The sequence below is a fragment of the Rutidosis leptorrhynchoides genome, chromosome 4 (genome assembly GCF_046630445.1).
Source record: "Rutidosis leptorrhynchoides isolate AG116_Rl617_1_P2 chromosome 4, CSIRO_AGI_Rlap_v1, whole genome shotgun sequence".
NCBI classification, from domain to species: Eukaryota; Viridiplantae; Streptophyta; class Magnoliopsida; order Asterales; family Asteraceae; genus Rutidosis; species Rutidosis leptorrhynchoides.
In genome coordinates this window covers 20,642,052-20,668,835 of record NC_092336.1, presented here as the reverse complement: position 1 = coordinate 20,668,835, position 26,784 = coordinate 20,642,052, and the positions used below count along the sequence as shown (strand labels likewise).

General features: G+C 39.3%; 1 protein-coding gene across 1 annotated transcript in view; it reads right to left on the bottom strand.

The window, feature by feature from the left end:
• Positions 1-22,273, bottom strand: part of LOC139840467 (uncharacterized) — a 51,301-nt gene extending 29,028 nt beyond the window's left edge. Inside the window, exons 1-3 of the mRNA XM_071830732.1 lie at positions 21,955-22,273; positions 21,274-21,330; positions 21,107-21,188 (exon numbers count right to left, since the gene is read on the bottom strand). Of these exons, the coding sequence (XP_071686833.1) occupies positions 21,107-21,157 (51 nt within the window). The 5' untranslated portion in view covers positions 21,158-21,188; positions 21,274-21,330; positions 21,955-22,273. The remainder of the gene's footprint in view (positions 1-21,106; positions 21,189-21,273; positions 21,331-21,954) is intronic.
• Positions 22,274-26,784: the final 4,511 nt, after the last annotated feature.

Sequence of the window (26,784 nt, the reverse complement as noted above, 5' to 3'; positions counted from 1 at the left end):
AAAGGTTGTGATATTCCTACGCGTCAGAGTATTGATCAAGCTGCAGGTGGTACGTTAATGGATAAGACTGAAGAAGAGGCGTTAGAGATCATTGAAAAGCAAGCTGCTTATTCTCATGAGTGGCATCAGGATCATGAGTCTTTCCATTCTGCTTCAGTTAAGAGAACAGAGACTACAGGTACAGGTACTTATGATGATTTTGGGTCTATCAGTGCTAAGTTGGATTCGTTTGGTAGGAATTTGGAGAAGATGAACAAGGATATTCATGGTATGAAGGTTGGTTGTGAATACTGTGGAGGTTTGCATCTGGGCAAAGATTGTGATGCGGGTTTGACTATGAATCAGAAAGAAGAGGTCAACTATATTAGTCAGCAGAATAACAATCAGTTTCAGGGACGTGCTCAGTTTAATAGGAATTTCAATAATCCTTATAATCCGCAAGGTAATCAGGGTTCGAGGTTCCAACCGGGTTCTAGTGGAGGTTTTCAGCAGCAAGCTCCCGGTTATTTTCAGAAACCACAGGTCGAAGAGAAAAAGTCCAACCTTGAGGCTATGCTTGAGAAGTTAGTGATATCTCAGACTCAACTTGTCACTACCGTTACTCAGAATAATGAAAAGAATGACCAAATGTTTCGAAATCAACAAGCAGCTATTCATAATCTTGAACAGCAGATTGGTCAACTTGCTAATAAGAGTAGTGAGAGAAAACCGGGGGAGTTACCGAGCAAGACGGATACTAACCCGAAAAACGGGCATGTTAATGCTATCACCACCCGAAGTGGTTTAGCGTATCATCCACCGAGGAAGCCCGACGAGTATGAATTGAGGGTACCGTTAGTTAATGATAGTGAGCCGGTTGTTGAAAGTGAACCGGAAAGGGAAAAGGAGCCGGAACAGGTGGCTGAAAAAGTTGTTAAGGAACCGGTTACTGTTGCTGCTAAACCGGTAGTTAGAGAGTATCAACCACCGCTCCCATTCCCGAGGAAACAGCGATTGGAGAAGCTAGAGGCCGAAAAGTCCAAGTTCATGGACTTGATTAAAAAAGTTAACATAAATATGCCTTTTATTGATGTTATTGCAGGTATGCCTAAGTATGCGAGGTTTCTCAAAGATTTGCTGACTAACAGGCAGAAGCTGAAGAACGTGTCTTCAGTCAGGTTGAATGCCGCATGCTCAGCGGTTGTTGCAAACAAGCTTCCCGAGAAGCTTGAAGATCCTGGAAGTTTTACCATTCCTTGTTTACTTGGTAATCTAGACTGTATGAGTGCTTTGGCGGATTTGGGGGCTAGCATTAATTTAATGCCATATTCTATTTATTTACAGCTAGACCCCGGGGAGTTAAAACCCACGCGTATGGCTGTGCAGCTAGCCGACCGCTCTATTAAATTCCCTCGTGGAATCATAGAGAATATGCTAGTGAAGACCGGGTCGTTAGTTTTTCCGGCGGATTTTGTGGTTTTGGATATGGAAGTGGATGAAAGGATTCCACTAATTTTGGGTCGGCCATTCTTAAATACTGCTAGGTGTATGATTGATGTGTATGGCCAAAAGCTGACCCTTAGGATAGATGATTTGAGTGCAACATTCTCAATCGACCATGCTTTAAAATACCCTGGCTACACTGATGATACATGTTATTTTCTTAACACTGTGAATGTCCAGTCTGAGTTTTTGCAGGAATTCCCAGAGTTACAGGGTTCAGGAGAATGCTCATTGGTTGAGATTGATGAGGATGTGCAGGTTGAGGAGGTGGATCTTTTAACCACCTTGATGGAAAACGGCTATGAGCCGACTGAAGAGGAGTTCAAAGAACTCGAACGTGATTCAAATTACCGGAGCAAGTCTTCAATTGAAGAACCTCCCGAGCTTGAATTGAAGCCACTTCCAGATCATTTGGAATACGCTTACTTGCATGAGGAATCTAAGCTTCCGGTAATTATTTCTTCTTCTCTTTCAGCAGGTCAGAAAAATGAGCTTATTACCATGCTAAAGGCCCATAAACCGGCCATTGCATGGAAGATTCACGACATTAAGGGTATTAGTCCCTCCTATTGCACCCACAAAATCCTAATGGAGGATAACTCCAAACCTGTGGTGCAACGTCAAAGGAGGTTGAACCCGCACATGCAGGATGTCGTGAAGAAAGAAATCGTTAAGCTCCTTGATGCAGGTCTGATATACCCGATTTCTGATAGCCCGTGGATTAGCCCGGTACACTGTGTACCTAAGAAAGGTGGTATGACTGTTACCACCAATGATAAAAATGAGTTAATTTCCACGCGGACTGTCACGGGGTGGCGTGTTTGTATCGACTACCGAAAGTTGAACGACGCCACACGTAAAGACCACTTCCCGCTACCTTTCATGGATCAAATGCTAGAGAGGTTGGCGGGAAACAGTTTCTATTGCTTTCTCGATGGTTTCTCGGGCTATTTTCAAATTCCTATCTCGCCCGAGGACCAAGAGAAGACTACTTTCACGTGCCCGTATCGCACGTTCTCTTATCGACGCATGCCCTTTGGCCTTTGCAATGCTCCGGCCACTTTTCAAAGGTGCATGATGGCCATATTCCATGACATGATAGAAGATTGCATGGAGGTGTTCATGGATGACTTCTCGGTCTTCGGTGACACTTTCGATTCATGCCTTCTTAACTTAGAACGGATGTTGGTCAGGTGCGAAAAGTCCAATCTTGTGCTCAACTGGGAGAAGTGCCATTTCATGGTTCAAGGGGGCATAGTTCTCGGGCACAAGATTTCTAAGAACGGTATAGAGGTGGATCCCGCAAAGGTTACCGCTATTAAGAACCTTCCACCTCCTACCGATGTTAAGGGTGTTAGGAGTTTTCTCGGGCACGCCGGTTTTTACCGGCGATTCATTAAAGATTTTTCTAAGATTGCCAACTCGATGAATAAACTCCTTGAAAAGGACACCCCGTGGAACTTCTCCGACGAGTGCCAAAAGGCATTCGAGCTTTTGAAGGAGAAACTCATCAATGCACCAATCATAATTGCTCCGAATTGGTCCTTACCGTTCGAGCTTATGTGCGATGCATCTGATTTCGCTGTTGGCTCAGTTTTGGGTCAAAGGGTCGAGAAGCATTTCCGACCCATCTACTATGCAAGCAAGACCTTGCAAGGAGCGCAATTAAATTATACTACCACTGAAAAAGAGCTCCTTGCGGTGGTCTTTTCGTTTGATAAGTTCCGGTCCTACTTAGTCTTATCTAAGACTATTGTCTTTACGGACCATTCTGCTCTAAAGTACCTTTTTGCTAAACCGGATGCAAAACCACGACTTCTTAGATGGATCTTGCTTTTGCAAGAATTTGATGTGGAGATCCGGGATAAAAAGGGTGCTGAAAACTTGGCGGCCGATCACCTTTCACGTCTTGAGAACCCCTCCCGTGAGGTTCTCGATGAGACGACCATTCATGATGATTTTCCCGGCGAATATCTCATGAAGGTGGATAAGGTTGATGAGCCGTGGTACGTGGACATTGCTAATTATCTAGTTGGGATATTCTTGGAGAAAGGGTGGTCACATCAAAAGAGGAAGAAATTTTTCAGTGACCTTAAGTACTATTTCTGGGAGGATCCCTATCTTTTTCGTTGTTGTCCCGATGGAGTTATCCGCCGGTGTGTTTCCGGTGATGAGTGTATGCGAATTCTAACCGAGTGCCATAGTGGGCCTACCGGTGGGCATTTTGGACCCCAAATTACGGGGCGTAAAGTTTATGATGCCGGCTTTTATTGGCCGACAATCTTCAAAGATGCTCACCTGGTTTGTAAGTCTTGTGATTCGTGCCAAAGGGCCGGTAAAGTCACCAAACGTGATGAGATGCCTCAACAAAGCATCCAAGTTTGCGAAGTATTTGACGTTTGGGGAATTGACTTTATGGGGCCATTTCCGAAATCTCAGAATTATAGTTACATACTCGTTGCCATCGACTACGTGTCTAAATGGGCCGAAGCGCAAGCTTTACCCACAAATGATGCACGAGTTGTGATTTCGTTCCTTAAGCGTTTATTCTCTCGATTTGGAACTCCTAAAGCTTTAATTAGTGATAGGGGTACTCATTTTTGTAACGCTCAAATGGAGAAGGTATTGAAGCGATATGGAGTTGTCCATAAAGTTTCTACTTCATACCATCCCCAAACGAGGAAACAAGTTGAGAATACCAATCGAGCTCTTAAAAGTATTCTTGAGAAAACTGTGGGTTCGAATCCGAAGGAGTGGGCAAATAAGCTCGATGAAGCTTTGTGGGCGTTTAGAACCGCCTTCAAAACGCCACTTGGTACCACTCCTTATCGGTTGGTTTATGGGAAAGCGTGCCATCTCCCGTTGGAGATTGAGCATAAAGCTATGTGGGCACTTCAAAAGTGCAATTTAGACTTGAAGGAAGCCGGACGCCTAAGGGCGGGGCAATTGAACGAGCTTGGTGAATTACGCCTTGATGCGTATGAGAATTCGTTGATCTATAAAGAAAAGACCAAGCAATGGCATGATAAGAAGTTGAAGGGTCCGAAAGAGTTTAACGAAGGCGACCGAGTGCTTTTGTTTAACTCTAGATTAAAACTTTTACCGGGAAAACTTAAGTCCCGGTGGACGGGACCATTTGAGGTTGTTAAGGTGTACCCATACGGTACGATTGAGTTAATAAATGCAAATGGTATCACCTTTAAGGTTAACGGACATCGCGTGAAGAAGTATTTTGAGGGTCCGTTGGAGATTAATGATGAGGTTCGCGTTGAACCCGATCCCAACGCCACTTGAAGTTGGGGACGAGTCGCGTGAACGACTCGTTAAATAAGGTTCACATTGTTGTATAGTTTGTATAATTTGCTAAGATCACGGGTTCGCTGAGTCTAAAATGCTAAATGATTGGTTTTTACTGATTGCTAGTTGGTTTTGAGGTTTAAGGTTAATTAATGGTTGTTAATTAAGTAAAAAAACGAAGTGGCTGTTCCCTTTGTATTGCCGCGTCGCGGCAACGGCCTTCGCGGCGCGGAGAAGTGCGTAGGTTGGAAACAGAAAGGGACTTAAAGATGATATTTAAATATGTGTATTACCGCGTCGCGGCAATTTTGGTCGCGGCGCGAGGTATCATTGGTTTGGGGATTCACGTTTCTCAAAAGAATTAACCATCAGGGGTAGTGTACTGCCGCGGCGCGGCAGTTAACATCGCGGCGCGACGAATCACGCGACCAGATACTGAACCCCCGGTTTTGTTTAAAGTTAAATGGGCCAACCCGAATAATTACATGACCCGTCGCGAATTTGACCCTTTTTAGGGTATATGCATCAGTTTTACACCACATATTATCACACACTTATCTCAAGAACACCTAAGGCTTTTCAAACCCTAAATTCAATTACCCAAATCACTTCTTAATTTCTTCAATTAATTGCTACATCATGCCGGTTAAGGTCCGATTTTAACTAATCTCTTGCTTTTTCTTTCATTAATCTTGATTAATCTTGTTAATTTTAGGGTTCATGTTTGAAAATTTAAGGGGGTTATGTTTAATTGAATCTTTTATGCTTTAATATGAATTAATTGTTGAGGAATTTGATATTATTGTGTTTCTTCATGATTTATTGTGTTGATTATGCATGATATTGATTCTTGAAATTATGGTAGTGATTAAATTCGAATTTCATGTTAAATATTTGGGGATTTTGTTTGAAAGGGTGTTGATTGTTAATGATGGTATGTTTTAAGATAGTGTGGGGTAATTTGGGCGGGTTTCATGTGAGAATTTGGAATTGGTTAAGTTTGTTGAGTTTTTGTGATTAATGAGATGACTATTTGAATGTGGAGTTGTTTAATCTTGATGTAATTGGATGGTTGATATGATGAAGTTTGTTATATGGAGTTTAAAGTTAGTTGTTTAAAGAAACACATTTATGCTATAAGAGTTTTGGAATTAGTTTGAATGTGATACATGAAACACAAACATATGTTTTGGATACTTGCTATTGTTTAAATGTTTAATTGAAGTTGAAACGAGTTTGATGACAATTGATGCAAGTATGTGGAACATGTTGATTTCGCTTAACGCTAACTCTTCAATGTTTGTGTTTGGATTTGTTTTTGTTTAATTTGTGCAGAGAAGCAGAGCTAGTGCACCATCATCCTCCACGGCTCAGGCCCGTATGGAGGAAGAACGACGAACCGACCCGGAAGTGTGGTTGGAAACAGTTCAGGAAGAATTTCCTCAATACTATGCATTTATTTCGGTTCGAAACATCCAAGCTACTTGGTTCTTCAGCTGGGATGAGTTAGACAGAGCATCTGATGAGGTTAAAGAGGAGATTGCTTCCATGTTGTCGTTGTCTTATTGTGGGTTCGAACTAGATGCATGGGAACGCGCTATGTCCCTAAGAGAGGATCTTTATAGGGAATTAATTGTTGAATTTTTCTCCTCTCTTAGCTTTCGTACTAGACGAAATGGGGAAGATAAAGGGTTCTTAACTTTTCGATTGGGGGGCGAGAGAAGAGCGATGAGTCGATTCGATTTAGCGCGAGCGTTGAATTTGTTTGAAGGGTGGACCGATAATCTTTTGAAACGGTATTTACAGGAGACAGAGTTTATTGGTAATCAGGAAGGCTATCTTGAGCGTGATTTTTGGGAGGAAATATCGGGTTTGGTGCCTTTTGTGTCAAATGAATCCAAGGGCTCTGATATTCAACGAAAAGACTTACGGTTGTTTCAAAAGCTTTTATCAAGTACTTTTTGTGCCCGACGGAATGGGAATGATAAAGTAAATTCCACCGAGCTATGGATTTTGTTTAGGTATACGCGAGGTGCACATGTGGATTTGTGCAATCTTATTGGCACATATTTGTCAAATCATTCACGAGAGATTCGAGCCACACGGCCAATTCTTGGTGGCCATTATGTTATGCGAATTGCAAAGTTTTTCAATATAGATTTCAGCAGGTGTACCAGATTGACTGATCAGCTGCAGATTATGAAACCTTTTAATCTAAGGTTTTATTTTAATGCGAATTTCGTTATGTGGAATGAGAGTCGAGATGTTGTGGTGCCGTTTGTTGAGCCACAAGCACCCGAGGTTGGGGGTGCTAATCAGGGTGTAAATGAGCCGGAGCCGGTTGCTCCAAATGTGCAAGCTGGGGGTGAGCAGCAATGGGGAATTTCCCAAGAAATTTGGGATGGTTTGGTTTCATCAGTGGGTAATATACAGGTTGGTATGTCGAGTGGGTTTAGTGATTTCCGGAGTGATCAGCGGGAACATGATAACAGAATGTGGGCGAGCCAACAGAGAATAGAGATGAGTAATTCTAGGCAGGAGGAAAGGTTAAATGAGATAAACCATGATCAGCAGTGGATTGCATACGGTAATGACTGGCAACGCCACAACGATCGCCTCTATTACCACGATCCAGAGAATTATTTTGGTACCATCGCTCAGCAACCAGTATACTATCGGAGTGAGGTTAGGCCTCGAGTTGAGGCCCCGATTTATGATGAGAGGGAGAGATTTCAGGATGCCCAGCGCAGATATGAGCAGCAGTACCCGTACGGCAGCTGGCCGTATGACGGGTTTCAGTGATGAGGGCCTGCGTGCCCGTTGATCTTGTTGTATTGGTTTAAGACTATTTTCTTTTCGATTTGGTTGTACTTGATATTTTTATTTTTCGTATGATGTACTTGAGACTTATTCGGGGCAAGGCGTTTCGGTACCGGGTGGTACCACCTTGCCCATTTATGTAGTTTGCTTGCTTTTCTTTTTAATAGGTTGTTGATGAAACGGTTTTTCAAGTCTGGCATTAAGTTCAGCAAAACTACTTGAGTGATGATATTTGTGTGAGAATCGGGAATGGACGATGTTCTTTTGCTGGCAGTCAGTTCAGCGCCATCTGTCACTGTCATTCCACGATCTGTGGTTAAGCTCGATAAGTTTTTATTTTTCTTACCCTTTTGATTTTAATCCATTTTTGATCTCAAGTGATGGGGACATTACTTAATCTCAAGTGTGGGGTGGGGGATGTAAAATCTCTCGGGTTGGTTATTAATAGAATCATCATTATTTTGGTTTTGACATTTAAAAGACTTAACGTTTCACGGGGTTTTGGTCGTAAAAAAAAAATTTTTTGAAAAATTTAGTAAAAAAAAAAAAAATAAAATAAAAAAAATAAAAAAAAAAAAAAAAAAAAAAAATATAACGAAATTCTGGAAAAATAAAAAAAAAATGAAAAAAATTAGTTAGTTAAAAAAGAAAAAAAAAATATATAAAATGTAGTTAAAAATTCGACCAAAACCTTTGTTTAAGGTATGGCTTGGTATTTATTTCATTATGTTTAAAGAAGCCAAAGTTGTTCCACATGTTCATTACCTTTGAACATGAAATCCTACTAGTTCGGGGAACTAAATAGTAGGTCACCTGTCCCAAAACGGGTGTAAACCGTGAGAGAGCGGTGATTGCATAGCGTGATTGTGACCGAATCACGTGCCAGATCAAAAACTTTTGGTTACTTGGTATAGCATACTTCCGAAACTATATCATTTTATTATTACATCATTTAATGATGTGATACTGTGGGAAGAGGAGCCTTGAGCTTCACCAGTGCTGTCCTTTTTAGGAGCAATAGCTACGTGCTTGTGTTTGCTTAGACAACACAACCCATAGCCAAAAGCTATGGAACCCGAAGGTTTTCGGGAATTTTAAAACCGGTGTCAATTGAAACAGATTGGCACTTCCGAGTGACTCAAATCCACTCATAAGGAAGTAAAGTCTTCCGATAGTCCTACTTGGTACGTTTTCCTCTAAAGGCGTACCATTTCATTACCCATCATTTCACGATGAGGTACTTTAGAGGAAACACGTTCATTATTTTGAATGTGAAATCCTACATGAACAGACAGTTCATACGTAGGTCACTTGTACAAAAACGGGTGTCAACCGTATGAACGGTGATTGGATCGTGTGGTCGAAGCCGGGCCACACGCTAGATCGAAAACTTTTTAGGGCGGTCTTCATTGTTTCTCCTAACAAGGACAATGTATGCGCTCGACCACCTTTTATGACCACACAGGATGTATCTATTCCATCCTAAAGGGAGTCAAGTCTCCCGAACGACACACTTGCTGAGTTATTTCAGAAGTTGTAGTCCAGACCAGTTGTAGGGTGACGAAAAGTCTTGAAAAGTCATTGCTAAAATCGACTGGAAATCTACCAGGCCTCAACATCAAACAGGGAAACTGGTAGTCGAAGCTTATCTCAATGAGGGAGATTTGCTAGCTTAATGGGAAGCGCACCATGATACACAAAATGTCAGTGATTGATCAGATTCCCAGTGGATAACCTCCGGAAAGGTAAGATATCAGCTTTTAAGCCTGATGAACCTCAATCTTTATGGTTGACATAACGGATTAGATGGTTACCTCATAACCGTCGATGATATCCGGACGTAATGTGTATCCTCCTAAGCACATTATTTTCTACCGACATCTCGCGATGTTAGGTACTGTGGGAGGCTTGGCTTGACCAATTGCGGGGTAGCCCGTACGTTCTCTTGGCACATGTGTTCGATTGCTTATTCCTTGGTGCTAGGTTCCCACTTGATTCCCGATGCTATTGAAGACTTATGATTCGAGGTTCTCTGATTCATCATTATGGTACGTTATCGAGATTACTTTTGGTTATTATAATGATTCATTTTGATTGCGGTTTGGGAAGTTACATCGGGGGAATGCAAGTGGGAACCATGGTTGTTATTTTTGCCAAATCGTGCCCACGCTAGATGCTTGTTGGTTTCTTGATTCATTGGTTCTACATTCATATTGAAGACGTTATCGTATTGTAGAAGATAATTTTCGAGTTTAATTGCTTGAGGACAAGCAAAACTCTAGTGTGGGGTGGTTTGATATCGCGTACTTTATACACATTTTCATTGGCGATATCGGTTACATTTTGGTCCATTTGGATACGATTTGGCGGTTATCTTGGTAATTTTGAGAAGAAGTGAGTTTGAAGAGGCAATTATTGAAAAGTGGTGATTTACGATGTTTATGAGGCATTTTGTTAGTATGTTATTGATAATGGCGCACCGAGGATGAATATGTTCAGTAATTATCAGGTATTTTGGGTTATTAGATGATTCAAGTGAAGAAAGTGTGCAAAAAGTCGAAGTTTTCTGTTTCAGCTATATGTCGCGGCGCGACAAAGCCCTCCGCGGCGCGACATTGCACTATATTCCAGATCAGAAAGAGAGTTTACAAGGCCAGAATTTCCTTTGTATTGTCGCGGCGCGACAATTAAGGCCGCGGCGCGACAGATCTGGCGGTTCAGCAGATTTTTGCAAGTATTTAAGCCCGAATTTAACCCTAATTAATAATAATCGTATTGAGACGAATTCCAGCCACTTTTTGACGAACTTAGGTGATTTTTGGAGATCTTCAAGGTCATTCTAAGGTACCAATCATTCCGGAATCAAGTCTTGATTCGTGTGTTCTTCAGGATTCAATCTTTGATTAGGTTTATTCTTTTGTTATCAACAATGAATTTCTCTATGTTTTTGATTGTTATTTTGATTTCAGCCATGATTGTAGGCTAAACCTTTTATGTTTGTCTAGATTGAATATTTGCAAGTGTTTGGATGATACTTTAATGTTTTATTGATTGATGCATGATTAATTATGAGTTTTGATTAAAGAACCATTCTTGTGGGTGTTAATTATTGTTACTAGGCTGATTAGTGAAACTTGTTTGAACAAAGGGAACCCTGTTTCAATTTAGTGATCTAATTTCCAATTGATTTGTCTTAACCGATTGGGTGCTTACTGGACCAAGGGGGTAAACCGTGTAACGTAATTAACCAAAATAGGGGTGAATTGTGTGGAGCGAACGCGTAACCAATTGAATCTTAATCTTATAATTGGCTAGTTACTAAGTCACAAACGAAAGATGGTATTTGGTAAAAGGGAACCCTAAGCCAATTAATCCTAGTTTGACGTGTTTGCTAAAAGAGAACTCTGGGTAAACCGACTCTGTAATTGCGTGCATTGATTAATATAACTAGTGTTTAATAACAAATCATCCAACACTGCGAATAGGATATCTAGGCGAACATTCTTTTATCCATTGAATTCAAATATCTTTATTTTTCTGTCGAGTCTGTATTTCTTTTATCTAAACTTAAAAAATCCAAAAATATTGTCTTTTATTTTCAAAGCTATCTTGATTTGGCTAATCGTTAAATAGCCGCAAAACGAACTATCTCGTACTTTCAACTTTCATAGTTTAACTTAGTTTACTTTTCTTAGTTGCAAACTTAATTCTCACGTTAATACTGTCCTTGGAACGATACTTGGAATTACCATTTTTATACTATTGCACGATCGGGTACACTGCCCGTTAGTGTGTAGTAATCTTTAAACCAGGCATATTTCCAGAGATAATTTATATACTAGATTTCACACATCAAAGAGCATCAATGATGTTCCCATTGCAAAAGAATTTCCCGATTTATTTCCGAAAGAATTACCGGGATTACCCCCACATCGATCCGTTGAATTTCAAATAGATCTTGTACCAGGAGCTGCACCAATAGCTCGTGCTCCTTACAGACTCGCACCCAGCGAGATGAAAGAACTGCAAAGCCAATTACAAGAACTTTTAGAGCGTGGTTTCATTCGACCAAGCACATCACCGTGGGGAGCTCCTGTTTTGTTTGTCAAGAAGAAAGATGGTACATTCAGGTTGTGTATCGACTACCGAGAGTTGAACAAACTTACCATCAAGAACCGCTACCCACTACCGAGAATCGACGACTTATTTGATCAACTACAAGGCTCGTCTGTTTATTCAAAGATTGACTTACGTTCCGGGTATCATCAAATGCGGGTGAAAGAAGATGATATTCCAAAGACTGCTTTCAGAACACGTTACGGTCATTACGAGTTTATGGTCATGCCGTTTGGTTTAACTAATGCACCAGCTGTGTTCATGGACCTTATGAACCGAGTGTGTGGACCATACCTTGACAAGTTTGTCATTGTTTTCATTGATGACATACTTATTTACTCAAAGAATGACCAAGAACACGGTGAACATTTGAGAAAGGTGTTAGAAGTATTGAGGAAGGAAGAATTGTACGCTAAGTTTTCAAAGTGTGCATTTTGGTTGGAAGAAGTTCAATTCCTCGGTCACATAGTGAACAAAGAAGGTATTAAGGTGGATCCGGCAAAGATAGAAACTGTTGAAAAGTGGAAAACCCCGAAAACTCTGAAACACATACGCCAGTTTTTAGGACTAGCTGGTTACTACAGAAGGTTCATCCAAGACTTTTCCAGAATAGCAAAACCCTTGACTGCATTAACGCATAAAGGGAAGAAATTTGAATGGAATGATGAACAAGAGAAAGCGTTTCAGTTATTGAAGAAAAAGCTAACTACGGCACCTATATTGTCATTGCCTGAAGGGAATGATGATTTTGTGATTTATTGTGACGCATCAAAGCAAGGTCTCGGTTGTGTATTAATGCAACGAACGAAGGTGATTGCTTATGCGTCTAGACAATTGAAGATTCACGAACAAAATTATACGACGCATGATTTGGAATTAGGCGCGGTTGTTTTTGCATTAAAGACTTGGAGACACTACTTATATGGGGTCAAAAGTATTATATATACCGACCACAAAAGTCTTCAACACATATTTAATCAGAAACAACTGAATATGAGGCAGCATATGTGGATTGAATTGTTGAATGATTACGACTTTGAGATTCGTTACCACCCAGGGAAGGCAAATGTGGTAGCCGATGCCTTGAGCAGGAAGGACAGAGAACCCATTCGAGTAAAATCTATGAATATAATGATTCATAATAACCTTACTACTCAAATAAAGGAGGCGCAACAAGGAGTTTTAAAAGAGGAAAATTTAAAGGATGAAATACCCAAAGGATCGGAGAAGCATCTTAATATTCGGGAAGACGGAACCCGGTATAGGGCTGAAAGGATTTGGGTACCAAAATTTGGAGATATGAGAGAAATGGTACTTAGAGAAGCTCATAAAACCAGATACTCAATACATCCTGGAACGGGGAAGATGTACAAGGATCTCAAGAAACATTTTTGGTGGCCGGGTATGAAAGCCGATGTTGCTAAATACGTAGGAGAATGTTTGACGTGTTCTAAGGTCAAAGCTGAGCATCAGAAACCATCAGGTCTACTTCAACAACCCGAAATCCCGGAATGGAAATGGGAAAACATTACCATGGATTTCATCACTAAATTGCCAAGGACTACAAGTGGTTTTGATACTATTTGGGTAATAGTTGATCGTCTCACCAAATCAGCACACTTCCTGCCAATAAGAGAAGATGACAAGATGGAGAAGTTAGCACGACTGTATTTGAAGGAAGTCGTCTCCAGACATGGAATACCAATCTCTATTATCTCTGATAGGGATGGCAGATTTATTTCAAGATTCTGGCAGACATTACAGCAAGCATTAGGAACTCGTCTAGACATGAGTACTGCCTATCATCCACAAACTGATGGGCAGAGCGAAAGGACGATACAAACGCTTGAAGACATGCTACGAGCATGTGTTATTGATTTCGGAAACAGTTGGGATCGACATCTACCGTTAGCAGAATTTTCCTACAACAACAGCTACCATTCAAGCATTGAGATGGCGCCGTTTGAAGCACTTTATGGTAGAAAGTGCAGGTCTCCAATTTGTTGGAGTGAAGTGGGGGATAGACAGATTACGGGTCCGGAGATTATACAAGAAACTACCGAGAAGATCATCCAAATTCAACAACGGTTGAAAACCGCCCAAAGTCGACAAAAGAGCTACGCTGACATTAAAAGAAAAGATATAGAATTTGAAATTGGAGAGATGGTCATGCTTAAAGTTGCACCTTGGAAAGGCGTTGTTCGATTTGGTAAACGAGGGAAATTAAATCCAAGGTATATTGGACCATTCAAGATTATTGATCGTGTCGGACCAGTAGCTTACCGAATTGAGTTACCTCAACAACTCGCGGCTGTACATAACACTTTCCACGTCTCGAATTTGAAGAAATGTTTTGCTAAAGAAGATCTCACTATTCCGTTAGATGAAATCCAAATCAACGAAAAACTTCAATTCATCGAAGAACCCGTCGAAATAATGGATCGTGAGGTTAAAAGACTTAAGCAAAACAAGATACCAATTGTTAAGGTTCGATGGAATGCTCGTAGAGGACCCGAGTTCACCTGGGAGCGTGAAGATCAGATGAAGAAGAAATACCCGCATCTATTTCCAGAAGATTCGTCAACACCTTCAACAGCTTAAAATTTCGGGACGAAATTTATTTAACGGGTAGGTACTGTAGTGACCCGAACTTTTCCATGTTTATATATATTAATTGAGATTGATATTTACATGATTAAATGTTTCCAACATGTTAAGCAATCAAACTTGTTAAGACTTGATTAATTGAAATAGGTTTCATATAGACAATTGACCACCCAAGTTGACCGGTGATTCACGAATGTTAAAACTTGTAAAAACTATATGATGACATATATATGGTTATATATATAGTTAACATGATATTATGATAAGTAAATATATCATTAAGTATATTAACAATGAACTACATATGTAAAAGCAAGACTACTAACTTAATGATTTTGAAACGAGACATATATGTAACGATTATCGTTGTAACGACATTTAATGTATATATATCATATTAATATCATATTAAGAGATATTCGTACATTATAATATCATGATAATATAATAATTTAAAATCTCTTTTGATATTATAAACATTGGGTTAACAACATTTAACAAGATCGTTAACCTAAAGGTTTCAAAACAACATTTACATGTAACGACTAACGATGACTTAACGACTCAGTTAAAATGTATATACATGTAGTGTTTTAATATGTATTCATACACTTTTGAAAGACTGCAAGACACTTATCAAAATACTTCTACTTAACAAAAATGCTTACAATTACATCCTCGTTCAGTTTCATCAACAATTCTACTCGTATGCACCCGTATTCGTACTCGTACAATACACAGCTTTTAGATGTATGTACTATTGGTATATACACTCCAATGATCAGCTCTTAGCAGCCCATGTGAGTCACCTAACACATGTGGGAACCATCATTTGGCAACTAGCATGAAATATCTCATAAAATTACAAAAATATGAGTAATCATTCATGACTTATTTACATGAAAACAAAATTACATATCCTTTATATCTAATCCATACACCAACGACCAAAAACACCTACAAACACTTTCATTCTTCAATTTTCTTCATCTAATTGATCTCTCTCAAGTTCTATCTTCAAGTTCTAAGTGTTCTTCATAAATTCCAAAAGTTCTAGTTTCATAAAATCAAGAATACTTTCAAGTTTGCTAGCTCACTTCCAATCTTGTAAGGTGATCATCCAACCTCAAGAAATATTTGTTTCTTACAGTAGGTTATCATTCTAATACAAGGTAATAATCATATTCAAACTTTGGTTCAATTTCTATAACTATAACAATCTTATTTCAAGTGATGATCTTACTTGAACTTGTTTTCGTGTCATGATTCTGCTTCAAGAACTTCGAGCCATCCAAGGATCCGTTGAAGCTAGATCCATTTTTCTCTTTTCCAGTAGGTTTATCCAAGGAACTTAAGGTAGTAATGATGTTCATAACATCATTCGATTCATACATATAAAGCTATCTTATTCGAAGGTTAAAACTTGTAATCACTAGAACATAGTTTAGTTAATTCTAAACTTGTTCGCAAACAAAAGTTAATCCTTCTAAATTGACTTTTAAAATCAACTAAACACATGTTCTATATCTATATGATATGCTAACTTAATGATTTAAAACCTGGAAACACGAAAAACACCGTAAAACCGGATTTACGCCGTTGTAGTAACACCTCGAGCTGTTTTGGGTTAATTAATTAAAAACTATGATAAACTTTGATTTAAAAGTTGTTATTCTGAGAAAATGATTTTTATTATGAACATGAAACTATATCCAAAAATTATGGTTAAACTCAAAGTGGAAGTATGTTTTCTAAAATGGTCATCTAGACGTCGTTCTTTCGACTGAAATGACTACCTTTACAAAAACGACTTGTAACTTATTTTTCCGACTATAAAAGTATACTTTTCTGTTTATATTCATAAAATAGAGTTCAATATGAAACCATAGCAATTTGATTCACTCAAAACGGATTTAAAATAAAGAAGTTATGGGTAAAACAAGATTGGATAATTTTTCTCATTTTAGCTACGTGAAAATTGGTAACAAATCTATTCCAACCATAACTTAATCAACTTGTATTGTATATTATGTAATCTTGAGATACCATAGACACGTATACAATGTTTCGACCTATCATGTCGACACATCTATATATATTTCGGAACAACCATAGACACTCTATATGTGAATGTTGGAGTTAGCTATACAGGGTTGAGGTTGATTCCAAAATATATATAGTTTGAGTTGTGATCAATACTGAGATACGTATACACTGGGTCGTGGATTGATTCAAGATAATATTTATCGATTTATTTCTGTACATCTAACTGTGGACAACTAGTTGTAGGTTACTAACGAGGACAGCTGACTTAATAAACTTAAAACATCAAAATATATTAAAAGTGTTGTAAATATATTTTGAACATACTTTGATATATATGTATATATTGTTATAGGTTCGTGAATTAACCAGTGGCCAAGTCTTACTTCCCGACGAAGTAAAAATCTGTGAAAGTGAGTTATAGTCCCACTTTTAAAATCTAATATTTTTGGGATGAGAATACATGCAGGTTTTATAAATGATTTACAAAATAGACACAAGTACGTGAAACTACATTCTATGGTTGAATTATCGAAATCGAATATGCCCCTTTGTATTAAGTCTGGTAATCTAAGAATTAGGGAACAGACACCCTAATTGACGCGAATCCTAAAGATAGATCTATTGGGCCTAACAAACCCCATCCAAAGGTACCGGATGCTTTAGTACTTCGAAATTTATATCATATCCGAAGAGTGTCCCGGAATGATGGGGATATTCTTATATATGCATCTTGTTAATGTCGGTTACCAGGTGTTCACCATATGAATGATTTTTATCTCTATGTATGGGATGTGTATTGAAATATGAAATCTTGTGGTCTATTATTATGATTTGATATATATAGGTTAAACTTATAACTCACCAACATTTTTGTTGACGTTTTAAGCATGTTTATTCTCAGGTGATTATTAAGAGCTTCCGCTGTCGCATACTTAAATAAGGACGAGATTTGGAGTCCATGCTTGTATGATATTGTGTAAAAACTGCATTCAAGAAACTTATTTTGTTGTAACATATTTGTATTGTAAATCATTATGTAATGGTCGTGTGTAAACAGGATATTTTAGATTATCATTATTTGATAATCTACGTAAAGCTTTTTAAACCTTTATTGATGAAATAAAGGTTATGGTTTGTTTTAAAATGAATGCAGTCTTTGAAAAACGTCTCATATAGAGGTCAAAACCTCGCAACGAAATCAATTAATATGGAACGTTTTTAATCAATAAGAACGGGACATTTCATATTAGGCACTATAGCAACCTAGCATGGCAATCAGTACTAATCAGAGATAACATGTGGAAGCAGATAGTAATCATGCAAAGGCAGAAATAGGCATACAGCAAGTTCGCATGGCAGTAAAGATAAGCAATAGCATGCAGTAAGATCATACAGCAGAAAGTAGGCAAAGCATGCAGTGAGTCTCGCAGAAACAAGTAAACAAGCTAGTTGTAGATTAGTCCTATTAGTGAATCCTACTCGGGTCGGTCTAGACTCACTAATGCAACCTAATTCCCTACAACCAATGCTCTGATACCAACTGTGATGCCCCGTAAAAAACCATCGTGTACGGATCATCAACAACAGGATCATCACAAGGTCAAACACTATATGCTGTTTGAAAACCGATTTGTATTCATTAAAAAGATAACGTTTTACAAAGATAACATGTCATAAGACTTATTACAAACCATTATTCCAAAATAACACAAGTTTACGAATGCAAAACATAAGTTTCATAATTTGAGACATCTCTAGTAATGCAGCGGATAACTAGTACAGTAGGGGTCCATAACAACAATTCAATAACAGCATGACAGCAAGTGTAACAGCGGAAGCAATAAACCTCTAGGCACCTGAGAAATACATGCTTAAAAAGTCAACACGAATGTTGGTGAGCTATAGTTTAAGTTGTAATAGTAACGTAAGATAGGCCACGAGATTTCAGTGCTGCAAACAGCGTATCAAACAGTATGAAAAGTATATGTATAACCGTGGGCACCCGGTAACTAGACTTAACGTTTATAACCCCTTGAAAGTACACTTGGCGAGTGCGTATGTTCACGAAGTATTAAACACTCATTAAATGCTAGCGCGACTAGCCCGAGTGGGGATGTCAAACCCTATGGGTCCATATCTAAGATTCGCGTTCACCGGTTCAAAGACCAATGACTAAACGTTACCGTGCTAAAGGGAATATTTATGCCGTTGTATAACCCACACACATATAAAGTTTAAGTACTCGTGCCTAGTATGTAAAACATAAAAAGCGCATGTATTCTCAGTCCCAAAAATAGTAACATTGGTAAAAAGGGATGCTATAACTCACAGTGATAAAAGCGGTAAAGTCGGTAATGAAAGTACGCAAGTAGTAAGTCGGTCCGAAAGGTCGTCAACCTAAATCAAAGGTTACTAGGTCAGTAGGTTGTCTTTATAAATTCTAATAGTGCATAAAATAAGTTTAAGTGTCATCATCATCATCATTCATCATCATAAAGGCTAAGTAAGTTCGACAAGAATAGAGATCGAAACAATAGGCTGACTTCGGTCAGCTGCTACGACCTCTACGTAAATCGAAAAGACGCATAGTCAGTGGATATGGCTCCGTATATGAGTCCACTAACAGCTGACCAATTTTCAGAACCTAACTCGTCTTCGTTTGACCGTGGCGACGGTTTAAGTGCGAGTAGGTCAGAAATTTCAGCACAACGTTAATAGGGTGTAGTGACTCTCGGAGGGCCATAAATCCTAAACCGTAACTCGGATTAAGACGAGGCCTAAACGGAAAATCATCTACTCGAACCGAACTAACTGAAAATCAACTTTCCAGTAGCCCAGGTGGTCTGATCAGATACGAAAATCAGTGGACAAGTGCTCCGATGGGGTTCTTGGTGCTTGATGCTCATCACGGTTCTCATCCTTGATGCTTGTAGCTTCAAGTGTACAACTCGTTGATGGTTTAGCATCACTTTTGACCAAGATTCACCATCAATACACAATATGTTAAGACCAATTAAGAACACAACTCATTCATGAGTCTTAGATGGATGATGAACCAAGGTTACATCATATCCTTAGTCTTAACACAATTTCAATTCACAATAACAACTAAAGCTACAAACTTTACATCATTTCAACAAGTATAAGCACAATCCAAGTCAAATGTGGTGATGGAACCCTAAGCTAGAGAGCTTGGATCCATCTCACACAAGTTACAAGGTTGCAAAGCTAGAAAGCTTGAACCTTTAAGTGTTCTTGAAGATCTTGAAGCATAAAGCTTGGATCTTTAAGGTATATGAAGATAACAAACACAAGTTTGAATCTTTTTCACAAAACAACATGATCAAAGCAAAAAGAACTTAGATCTAACAAAAAGATATGAAGATTCAAGCTAGAAAGCTTGCATCTTAATTGTTCTTGAAGAATTCATGCTTGAATCAACAAGATATAAGCAAGATCAAAGCTACAAGGAACTTGATCTCCTTAAGAATGATGATGAAGGTCACGAAAATGATGAAGAAAAGAGGAAGAAAAAGAAAACTTACAAGTAAGGAAAGAAAGAAAGATCAAGCGGTGTGAAAAACCAAAATGATCAAGTGTAAAATGGGAGGTAAATGGCTAGTATTTATAGGCAAATGAAATAACAAGGATTGATGACATGGACAAGGCCATGGTGGCCTTGGTGGTCGTGGGTTTTGGGTAGGGGGGAGGGAGACACCACTTTGCTTTTTGGATAATGGTTGTCTAAAGTGTGTCCTTATGCTAGAATCTCATGTTACAAAGTTGATAATCCTTATCCATTATGCTAGTATGACTCACTAATTATTTATTTATTTATTTATTATTATGGGCTACTAGTAATAATACTTGGGCTAATTAATTGGGTCACTAGCTAGAGTAGGGTGGGCTTGAGCCCAACAAGGTAGAAAGTCCAACAAGACTAACTATTGGGCTTTAGCAATTAAATAAATAAAATTAAGCATCCAAAGGCCCAAGTAATTATTATTATAAAATAATAATTAATATTTCGCAGTCCAAAAGTTCCGGTTCCGACAAAAGTCAAACGCGCGCGCAGTCCGCGGTTTATTCGTAATGGCAAGTAACACTAACGGTTATAAAGCATCCAATGGACAAGTTAAGCATTCCACATACACCAAGGCATGTTTTAGGGTAAATATGAATATAAAACATGTGTGCCAAGGTTCCGGAGTAATAAAGTAACACAGTACGCACAAATACGCAGTTTCGCTAAAATACAAAGCATAAAAGCAAGTCGAAAAAGTCGGGTCGTTACAAGATCTATGTCTAACCATATTGTTGCATCAAATGTTTCATGAATTTCTCTCAGTTAAATATCTAAGCTGTTTTCTAGCTTGATTAAACATGAACTACAAAAGCGTAATTAGATCAGCCTTATCAAATACATTAATCTGTGACGTATTTTAGAAGGTGTCTTTACTCACTTACATTTGAAGTCTGTAAAGATGGATGATGATTACTCAAGATCTTATCTCACATAACACTTAGAATTTAAAACCTTTTGTCATATATCAATGGATGCAGTCTGCATATACAATTGATTAATCATAATTATATATAATTGCATATTGAAATTATTATTTATAATAATCAGTAATATTGGCACATTGTCATATATCACTGGATGGAGTATGCAGACACATAAATTATGGTTCTCTGATTAATATTATAATCAAACAATGGGGGGAAAGATGTATACCAAGTGACACCAGTCATTTAACCTTAGATGCTGTCTTTCACCATCTAACATAGCGTATGTGTGTAGGTGCAGTTCATGCAGTCTGCATAATGATATAGTAGTGATTGATTAATCGAATATAAATTTGGGGACAAAAGTTCTAAAGTAATTGACACCATCCATCTTACCAGGAAGACTGTAGCTCAACATCTGATGGTTTGTGCATAATCAACCACACCTTCATTCTGCAACATCACACAATATAAATTTAGAATTCACAAAATATAGCATTGATACAACTGAATTCAAGATTTGTTGCATATACAACTTATATTTTCAGAGCATCATAATTACAGGACTAATTATATATTCAGAGGTTTTATATTCAGAGTAGCACAACTTTCATTCACAAAGATACAATTTATTTCATATTTCATACTGCCATTTTTTAATAGGTTGATTGAAAGCTTTGTTTTTAGAACCATGATAGATGTAACATATCCAATAATCAAAAAGTTGATGATCACTACAATAAGAACACATTGTTCATATATCACTAAACATCCGCATAGAAGTATCCCAAACATGACATTTCAAGTTTCTGTAAATCAATGTTCGAATTCAAAATATGACATTTACGAAGATACAATTTATTACAGAGATTTAACTCAATGTTCAAATCTCAATTACAGAAGTGATTGAAGGAACACTAGAATGAGAAAACATCATCATATATAAAAAAACACAAACTTGACATCTCAATGTTCAAATTCTAATTAAAAGCAATTGAGGGCTAGAATATAAGTATACAGAGTAATAATGGAAGTCGAAAACCAATAATTAAATCCCTAAATCAAATGAATACTTACCATCCTTATTTCCGGAATAACATTGTGTTAAGGAATTGAAAGAGGAAGGCAGAAAAGGCAGGAGAGGATGATAGGGTTCGAGAATACACCGCAATACCATCGACGATCCTCGAAGTTATTTATTCTAATTGATTAGTAACAAGTTGAAAATCATCATCTTAAATCACTCTTCATACTGTATTAGATAATTTTTTGATGATCCGATTGAAGAAGAGAAGATTTATTGATGAATTTATGATAGGGATTTAATATGAATTGGAGAAAAAGAAAAAGTAATCTGATTTGGATGAATCTTGATTAATTGTACGCTAGGAAGAAAAGTTAGGGTTGCTCTAATTCTAAATTTCTGAATGAGCTCCTAATTTATACCGTGTATTTTAATTTGCTGAAGGGGTTTAGGGGTAATTTAGTGAGATTAATGTTAAGAATGTATTTATTAGCTAATAGTTTTAGAGAATGATTTTTAGTCATTGGATCAAAGGGTATTATGAGGTAATTTTTTGATCTAAGGGTGTTGAAGGGGGTTTTAGAAATATTTATTAGTTAATTAAAACTCTCTTTTAATGTATAGAATGATGATGATGATAATGATAATGATAATAATAATAATAATAATAATAATAATAATAATGGGAGTGGAAATGGGCTAGTTAGAAGTTCTCTTATCAAGCATCTTAGTGATCGTCATTGTGGTATCGATGCGCGGGATATCACTCGACACTCTCTTACTTCTAATTTGGGTGTTTATACTGAGGCTGATGTTACTTTTAGGCGTATGGGAATTTGGTTATGTGGTGTTTGCTACAAAACACACACGGTACGTGCTAAGTGCCGTCATGGTAGGGGCCCGGATGTGCCGCCCCCCGATGAGGGAAATGGTGTTGTTCGTTTTGTGCTTCATAATTTTTCCAAGCCACTAGCTCCCTCTTCTCCTGCTCGACTTTGTATTGAGGATGGTTCAGTGCGTGATCATTACGATGGTTTTGACGTGGCTCTCCTTGATCGGTTGTTCTCTAAGGGGTTTCGCACGGTTAATTCTATCCCTCCCAAGTGTCGTTTGGGGTTTTCTCAGGTTTTGAAAGGTGCTCTTGATAAGGTGATCTCTAAGCCTGATGACATTTCTAGTTGGGTCTCTTTGTTGGTGTTACCCCTTTGTACCCTTAAAACCTTTCGGCCACGGAGTAGTCGCGAGTCTAGGTCTTCGATAAAGCGTCGGCATCAGGAAGAGAATATTTCCCGTGCTATTTGCTCTTGGGGGACAGCGGGTGGAAGTTTACAGCTTGTGAGGGAGTATTTGGCTGAGGATTCTCCTATGTTGTCAGTGGTTGATGATGAGGTCCTTGATTTGGAAGAGCGTAATATTAAGCAGTGTCGTAGGAAGATTTGTGATGGCCATTACACTGCTGCAGCTCGTGTTCTTTCTTCATCAGGCGTTGCTCCTTATAATGACGCCACACTGGCGGACTTGCTGTCTAAGCACCCTTCTTCTATAGCTCCATCCTTGCCTGATATGACGGTTGATCACCTTCACCTCGTTACGACTTCTGCTGTTATTTTAGGCCAGATTAAAAGTTTTCCTCGGGGCACTTCATGTGGTAGGGATGGTTTACGTGCACAACACCTTATGGATTGCTTGAGTGGTGCTGCTGTGGCAGTCTCGGATGAGTTGGTTGGCTCTATTACCGGGGTCGTTAATCTCTTTCTAGCTGGAAGGTGCCCTATGGAATTAGGAGAGTATATAGCTAGTGCTCCCCTCACACCTCTTGTCAAGCCCGGCGGTGGTCTTCGTCCTATAGCTGTGGGTACTGTTTTGCGACGTCTTGTTTCGAAGGTTGGCGCTGCTATGGTTGGCCAGTCTTTGGGAAGTTACTTCGATGGTCTTCAATTTGGTGTTGGTGTTTCTTCAGGTGGTGAGGCAATTCTTCATGCTGTGAATCGGTTGATTGAGGATCGTGGCTCTGATGTTGGCCTCTCTATGTTATTAGTTGATTTTCAAAATGCCTTCAATCTAGTTGATCGTACGGTCATGTTACGTGAAGTTCGCCGCCTTTGTCCGAGCATTTCTCGGTGGGTTGAATTTTGCTACTCTAATCCAGCCAGATTGTATTATGGGAACCACACCTTATGGTCTTCTCAGGGGGTGCAACAGGGTAATCCCCTTGGTCCGCTGCTTTTTGCTTTGGTCTTACAACCCTTGGTTTCTAAAATCAGAGATAATTTTGAGGTTTGTCTTCAGGCGTGGTATTTGGATGATGGCACTATTATTGGGGACACTTTGGTGGTGGGGAAGGTTTTGCATTTGATTATGGAGGATGGGCCTCGTTTTGGGCTACATCTCAACGTTGAAAAAACAGAAATTTTCTGGCCTACGGAGGACCCTCGCAGCAGGCAAGTAGGTGTCTTTCCTCCTAATATTGCTCGGCCTTTAAATGGTGTTAAGTTGCTAGGGGCCCCCGCAACTTCCGATCTTGGTTTTAGTAGTGAACTGGTGATGCAAAGGGTGACCAAGTCCATTGCGCTTATGGATAAGGATGCTAAGCTTGATGATCCTCAGTGTGAGTTGTTGTTGCTTAGGGCATGTACGGGAGTTTCTAAACTCTACTTTACCTTGCGTACTTGTCCTCCTAGTATATTTAAGGCGGCTCAACGCGCTTTCGATGAAGCCCTTCGATCTTCTTTGGAGCGTATTGTTACTGCTTCAGGGCCTGGGTTTGGTGATTGGCAGTGGCGGCTTGCCACCTTGCCATTTGCATTTGGAGGGCTTGGTGTTTATTCTGCGGGAGATGTTCGTCATTATGCTTTTCTGGCTTCTCGATTACAGTCTGCTGGGTTGCAGACCAAGCTCTTACGTCATACGGGTATTGTGGGTCTTGGTCCTGATTTTGAAGATGCATTGGGTCTGTTTAATAATACGGTTGGGTTTGATATTTTAGGTAATCCGAGTGAGGTCGCTGCCCCAATACTCATGAAGAAATTGGCAGATGTTTATTTCACAAAGGTTACCGCTTCTGCAGAATCCACTTTTTCGTTATCTCCCCGACAATCGGCCTTATGGAAATCACAGCAGGGTGATCACACATCTGCTTGGCTAAGGGCAGTCCCTATTTTGGGGTTGGGTCAGACGATGAACGCAAAGACTTACCGATGTGTGTTGTGCTACCGGTTAGGTGTTCCTTTGTTCTCTATCTCGACGGCATGCTCTGCCTGTTCAAGGGTTTTTACTGGGGATATTAAGTCAATTGCGAAATCCACACCAGCTATGTTAATAATAGCTCATCGTCCAATTTGGTCAACTTTCTCAAGTTTCCCATTGGCTACTTCTACTAGCATATTCTCTTCTAAAGGCACTAATGACCAATCTATCTTAGAGCAAAAGTTTCTACAGACATAGCTTCTATCGGCACCAGTATCAAATAGGACAGAAGCTAAAAGATTGTTGATAGTGAATATACCTGTCACCAAGTTGGGGTTCTCGCGGGCATCCCTTGCATTAATATTAAAAGCTCTACCTCGCGGTGGTCCGCCGTCTTTTCGCTTGTCGGGACACTCATTCCTGAAGTGGCCCGTCTTTCCGCATCCGTAGCACTTCTTCGGCCCGGTGGAGTTTGCCCTTGCATTCAAAGTAGTGACCTTGCAATCCTTGCCTATATGCCCAGACCGTTGGCACTTCTCACAAATAACATTACAATACCCAGTGTGGTGTTTGTAACACCTCTTGCATTGCGGTAGGGTGCCTTTGTAGTTCGGGTTGGAGCTTGTGCCGGGGTTGGGGTTTCCACCGTTGTTGTGTCTCTTAGCGGGGGTTTGATCATAGGTCCTCCCCTTACTGTTATCCCACTTTCGCTTGTCACTACTACCCGCTTCAGACTTGGACTTCTCCGGTTCATCGATGAGAATCTGATTCATGAGTGTATGCGCCATGCGCATTGCTTCGGGAACATTCGGTGGCTTGGACGAGGTGACATTACCCTTGATGGACTTAGGGAGTCCCCAAAAGTATCTCTCCATACGCTTGAATTCCGGGGTGACCATGGTAGGACACATAAGAGCTAACTCAAGAAACCTCCGATTGTAACCATCGAGATCGTTGCCAACAGCTTTCAATTGCATAAACTCCATTTCCATCTTTTATATCTCGGTTCGCGGACAATACTCATCAATCATAGCCGCTTTGAACTCCTCCCATGGCGTAGCATACGCCTCATCAATACCTTGTGCCTGAGCCATGGTGTTCCACCACGTGAGGGCGCCATCAGATAGCGTGCAGGAAGCAAATTTGGTTTTGTTAGACTCGGAACAGTTGCTGACTCGGAATACAGATTCAAGCTTTTCAAACCATCTTGTGAGACCAACAGGCCCCTCAGTTCCGCTGAAGTTATGTGGTTTACAGCTCTGAAATTCCTTGTAGGTGCAGCCGTTCGAACGGGTTGGATAACCGGCGGTGGTTCAGCTTGAGGGTTCATTTCCGCCAAGGCTGCGGCGACTCGTTCATTAATCATCTCTTCGATTTGAGCTGCTGTGGGTGTTGTTCGTGTGTTTGCCATTGCCCTTTGAAACAAAAGTTTTGACTTAAGTCAAAATCCAGCATACAACATACAATAATACAGTATATAGTAAACAGGAAAACAACACAACGCATGCCAATATAGTAACGCAACTAGGTACAATACAACAAAACCAACATACAGTAACGTAAATAGAACACTATGCAAGGATTAAACAACGCAAAGTTCCATTAATTAATAAAGAGTTGCATACATTCGCATAAGTTCGCAAATTACATAAGGAAAACATGGAACTACAAACGAGATTACAAAATGAAACCTACTA